Source organism: Ceratotherium simum, chromosome 40 (genome assembly GCF_057802395.1).
Source record: "Ceratotherium simum simum isolate JZ-2026a chromosome 40, ASM5780239v1, whole genome shotgun sequence".
In the NCBI taxonomy this organism is placed as follows: Eukaryota; Metazoa; Chordata; class Mammalia; order Perissodactyla; family Rhinocerotidae; genus Ceratotherium; species Ceratotherium simum.
This window is the reverse complement of record NC_141939.1, coordinates 3,847,889-3,852,998: the sequence shown is the minus strand read 5'-3', so window position 1 is coordinate 3,852,998 and position 5,110 is coordinate 3,847,889. Positions and strand designations below refer to the sequence as shown.

At 61.2% G+C, this 5,110-nt stretch overlaps 1 protein-coding gene across 1 annotated transcript; it reads left to right on the top strand.

Moving 5' to 3' along the window:
- The first annotated feature begins 235 nt into the window (after window positions 1-235).
- Window positions 236-3,932, top strand: ADRA2B (adrenoceptor alpha 2B). Its single transcript, XM_014791631.2, has one exon. The coding sequence runs from the start codon at window positions 673-675 to the stop codon at window positions 2,014-2,016; it is 1,344 nt and encodes a 447-aa protein (XP_014647117.1). The 5' UTR covers window positions 236-672; the 3' UTR covers window positions 2,017-3,932.
- The last annotated feature ends 1,178 nt before the right edge of the window (window positions 3,933-5,110 follow it).

The window sequence follows — 5,110 nt, the reverse complement described above, 5'->3', positions numbered from 1 at the left end:
CCTCTGACCTCCCGCGGTGCGGAGGCTGCAAGGAAAAGGGGTTGGGGCGCCAGGGCGGAGACCCGGGGCGCGGGGAGGTTGCTGCCCACTCCTCCTCGGGCGAGGAGCACCTTCCAGCCACCCTCGATCTGACCGCCCGCCCCGCCTCCCTCCACTCCTCCTGCTCCCGCCTCCAGTCTCCTCCCTCCTCCAGCCGCGCTCGCTCTCCTCTCTACTCCCCTGCCGCGGCGGGCTGCCTGCAGGCGCGGCTCCCGGCTCGAGCGAGCGAGCGGAGCGGGCGCCTCGGCCTCCGCGCCTCCTCCGAGAACAGGCGGCGCGCCCCCCGCCGGGCCCTGCGTCCCAGCGTACGTCCAGCAGCCTCGTGGCGGGAGGGCGCAACTTTACCCCGGTCCTGGGCGGGGCGGGGACGGCAGCGGGACAACTTGGAAAACTTCTCTGGGGCGGACGGCAGGGACACCGGGCGCCGGTGGAAGAGAATGTAGGAGGGCAGTGGCTGGCCCAGGGCGTCCCCGACCTCCTAAGCCCCTTTCGGCCTGGCCATGGGGCTCCAGCGCCTTCAGCGCCGCCAGGGGGGCGACCCCCTCGTCTAGCCGAGCTGGGTGGGACAGCTCTGTCGCCGGCTGTGCACGCGCTGGGCGAGCAGCGCCCCTTCTGGCCGCGTCCGGCCCCGCCATGGACCACCAGGAGCCCTACTCCGTGCAGGCCACTGCAGCCATCGCGGCGGTCATCACCTTCCTCATCCTCTTCACCATCTTTGGCAACTCGCTGGTCATCCTGGCTGTGTTGACGAGCCGCTCTCTGCGCGCCCCGCAGAACCTGTTCCTGGTGTCGCTGGCCGCCGCCGACATCCTAGTGGCCACGCTCATTATCCCTTTCTCGTTGGCCAATGAGCTGCTGGGCTACTGGTACTTCCGGCGCACGTGGTGCGAGGTGTACCTGGCGCTCGACGTGCTCTTCTGTACCTCTTCCATCGTGCACCTGTGCGCCATCAGCCTGGACCGCTACTGGGCCGTGAGCCGCGCGCTGGAGTACAACTCGAAGCGCACCCCGCGCCGCATCAAGTGCATCATCCTCACCGTGTGGCTCATCGCAGCTATCATCTCGCTGCCGCCCCTTATCTACAAGGGCGACCAGGGCCCCCAGCCCCGGGGGCGCCCGCAGTGCAAGCTCAACCAAGAGGCCTGGTATATCCTGGCCTCCAGCATTGGATCCTTCTTCGCACCCTGCCTCATCATGATCCTTGTCTACCTGCGCATCTACTTGATTGCTAAACGCAGCCACCTCAGAGGTCCCAGGGCCAAGCGGGGCCCTGGGGAGGGTGAGTTTAAGCAGCCTCGCCCAGTCCCCCAGGGAGCTTCAGCCTCAGCCAAGCTGCCAACCCTGGCATCTCATCTGGCTGCTGCCGGAGAGGCCAACGGACAGTCCACGCCCACCGGGGAGGAGGAGGAGGAGGGGGAGACCCCTGGGACCTCTGCCTTGCCACCCAGCTGGCCTGCCCTTCCTAGCTCAGGCCAGGATCAGAAGGAAGGTGTTTATGGGGCATCTCCGGAGGAGGAGGACGAGGACGAGGAGGAGGAGGAGGAGGAAGAGTGCGAGCCTCAGGCTTTGCCAGCATCTCCCCCTTCAGCTCGCAAGCCACCCCTGCAGCAGCCACAGGGCTCCCGGGTGCTGGCGACCCTACGTGGCCAGGTGCTCCTAGGCAGGGGTTTGGGCACTGCAGGTGGGCAGTGGTGGCGTCGGCGGGCACAGCTGACTCGAGAGAAGCGGTTCACCTTTGTGCTGGCTGTGGTCATTGGCGTCTTCGTGCTCTGCTGGTTCCCTTTCTTCTTCACATACAGCCTGGGTGCCATCTGCCCACAGCACTGCAAGGTGCCCCACGGCCTCTTCCAGTTCTTTTTCTGGATCGGCTACTGCAACAGCTCGCTGAACCCCGTCATTTACACCATCTTCAACCAGGACTTTCGCCGTGCCTTCCGACGGATCCTTTGCCGCCAGTGGACCCAGACGGCATGGTGAGCCGCCTGCCCATGTGTTGGTGCCAAGTGGCACCAAGGCCACGCTGCTTCTTGCTCTGTTTTATGTGGCCACCTTCCTGTGGTTTTCCGGTCCCTGCCTAGGTCCTGCAGGCCTCATCTTGGGAGCCCACTGGGAGGGGCAGGGGCAGGGGTGCTGTTCACAGCGGTCCATTTGAAGCCTCCCCTTGCTGGCTCGGCTGTGGGGCAGTGTCTTCTCCACCCCCTGCCTGAGCACAGGCAGATGCATGAGGCTTGGACCTTCCTGAATGTAGCCGAGGCCAAGCTGGGGTAGAGCACCTCCCTCCCAGAGCCCCAGACCCAGGCAAGCCACTGGGTCGGCTTCCCTTCCTCGAAGACCCTATGTTCCCTGGCAGGTCACTTGCTTGTGGTGTTTTTGTTTCTTTCTCATCCCCATAAAGAGCAGGAAGCCAGCCTTCCACTTTTCCCAGGAGGGCCTGCTACTGAGGAGGAGGCAGAAATGATGACTGTGCATCCACACTGGGCACCCATGGTCCCCAGTCCCCATCAGGCGCTGGGTGGGGGTTTATGGGCTAGAACTGTCTCCGGGCCCTTCTTTCCCCTTCCCCCTGCTTTTGGATCTGTACCTCCGTTAAAGGCCAGAACTGTGGATCGTTTTCCTCCCCCCTCCCCACTCTGGGAAGCGGGTGGGCACGTGGATGCATCAGTGGGGTGGTCTGGAGGCCTGGCCTCTGCCTCGACAGGAGATCCCTGATCGCTGGCAGTCACCCCTGCAAAAACCGGGGCGACAATGCCTTGCCGCCTACTTGCCACAGGGAGATGAAAGGCTTTGCAGAAAGCTTTGAGCTCCATGGGGGAACGCACTAGAGAACCAGAAAATGTGATTATTAGTTGATATAAAAATCCCCTTTCTCTGTGTTTACCACCAACTGTCTTCCTGTAGACTTTTGTTCTGTGCCTGGGGTGTGTGAATTCCTACCCCAAACTGGAAGTGGGGAGTGGCAGACAGAGCCACTGTTTCAGCTAAAGGATTTCTTTGAGAATGTGTTCTTGTGCCTGTAAAGGTTGGAGTTATTATGCTGCATGACGACTTCTCGACATTTCACCTGCAACACCAAGAGGGTGTTCAATGGCTTGGGCCCCCCAATGGGGGATGTCTTTTGTCATCAAGCAGGCAAATTGTTTCCCCAAGATAGCTAAAAATACCTACACCATGAGAACAGTCTGAGATGAGAGCGTGTGGCAGGTGACAGAGCCCCAGGCGGGGTGCTGGGGTTGGAGCAGGTGAGCAAGGGCCCCGTGGGCTCCTGGGGGAGCCTCCCACTGGAGCCCCTGGGCAGGTCTCCAAGTCCCAAATGGGTCCTTGTGATGCATAACTGATCCCACCCTGGTGGGTGCCGGCTGGCCATCTCTGACCCAGCCATGTTTCTCCACCCCACTGATGGGGCTCCAGGGGCCTCTCCCTCCTGGTACTCTCCCCCACCCCGGATCCTGGCACCCAGAACAATTGGGAGCATATGAAGGATGTCCCAGTCTTCCCCACGGGAGTGCCTGGCTGCGACATTAAGCCAGCGGGCATCTTAGCTTGGGAGTAGGCTGAGCGGCACAGGCACTGTTGGTGCTCTGATGGGCCTGGCCAGATTTGGTGGGGTGCTAAGGGAGTTTTCTGGGGTGGAGACAACGGAGGGAACCCAAGAGAGTCCCTCCTGAGGAAGGGGGTTGTCTGGCTCCTTCCTCCATCTCAGTGTGAGGCCAGGGCATTGCCCTGGGGCGGGGCTGGGGAGGCTGGGCCCAGGGGAGGGGCTGACTTATGACATCTGCTGACTGGTCTCCTGTGTGCCCCATGGGACCCCTGCTATTGTTGCCTGTGGCCCCCTTGTCGTGATACGCAGGTGTTTTTTAAAAGTCTGAGCTATTTTATCAATAAAGGATATTTTGTAATAAGCAAGCTGTGTCCTCCTTGCCCCAGGGGCTGCCCAGAGTAGTTACTGTGCTACTTGCATAGCAGACTTCGCGTGGGCTCTCTCCCAGGCCGGTTGCCCTCTCCTTCTCCAGGTGTGGCTGGCTGGTACCCACCCACCTGTCCACTCAGCATCCCTTATTCATCATTACAAGTCAGTGGGGGTGAGAGTGGCCAGAGACTGGCTGCCTGGGAAGGGAGGTCTTCCTAGAGGAGGTGGCCTTTGGGCTGGGTCTTGGGGGAAGAGCAGGAGTACACCGAGAGGGGACACAGGAAGGTGTCTCGGGCAGGGCACATACAAGGGATGCCGTATTTGGTGGATTTGTAACAGTTTGGAGCCTTGCCGGGTGGTCAGGTGCAGCAGCTGGGGCCAGCGGAGGTGGTCGGCACTGCCCAGACGGGGTGGGGGCAACATGGGGAGGGAGGGAAGGATGTCACTGCGGAATGTGTTAAGCTGCTGCGTCTGGTGAGCGGCTCTGGAGTGGAACTGCTTTGCTTCAGGCTCCCCTGCACTAAGACGCAGTCACCGGCGTCAGAGCTGGGAGGCCTGCGCACGTCACTCCGTCAGTCTCTTCCTTTCCTAGTGAAGCGTCTGAGGCCCCAAAGCCAGCCTGTGAGTTGGATTAGGAGCTGAGTCCACCAGGCTTCCTGTCCCACCTCTGGGGCCCGAAATGGGTTGGCCTTTTCCGAGGGCAGGGGAGGCCAGACAGCAGGCTAGGTGCAGGGGCAGCAGCAGGAGGCTGGGGACAAGGCAGACCCCAGGGAGGGGTGAGGTCTGGGAGGGGAGGGCAGAGGGAGGAGCAGTGAGGCCCCCGGGTCTGGTGGTGGGAGGCCTCACTCTGACCACGGGTTCACATTTTGGAGGGGACACGGCTTCTGCCAGGGCCAACCAGTGGAGACTCCAATGTATCCACACTTAGTGGTGGACTTGGGGCTTCACTGAGGACTTAACAAGAAAGTCACACCGTGTCCTGAGGAGCTCCCAGTGCTGAGGCCCTAGGCCTGATGAGAGTAGATCAGAGTAGTTCATTTGCTTCCATTTACTGAGACAATTGCTCTTCTGGCATTTTGTTTGTTACCTCATTTAATCCTTAAGCCTGCCCTGTAAGATAAGGATCAGCCCATTTTATTCAAGGGAAACTGAGGCTCAGAAAGG

Coding starts and splice junctions, on each gene's coding strand:
- ADRA2B (XM_014791631.2), top strand. CDS start 673: ATGGACCACCAGGAGCCCTACTCCGTGCAGGCCACTGCAGCCATCGCG.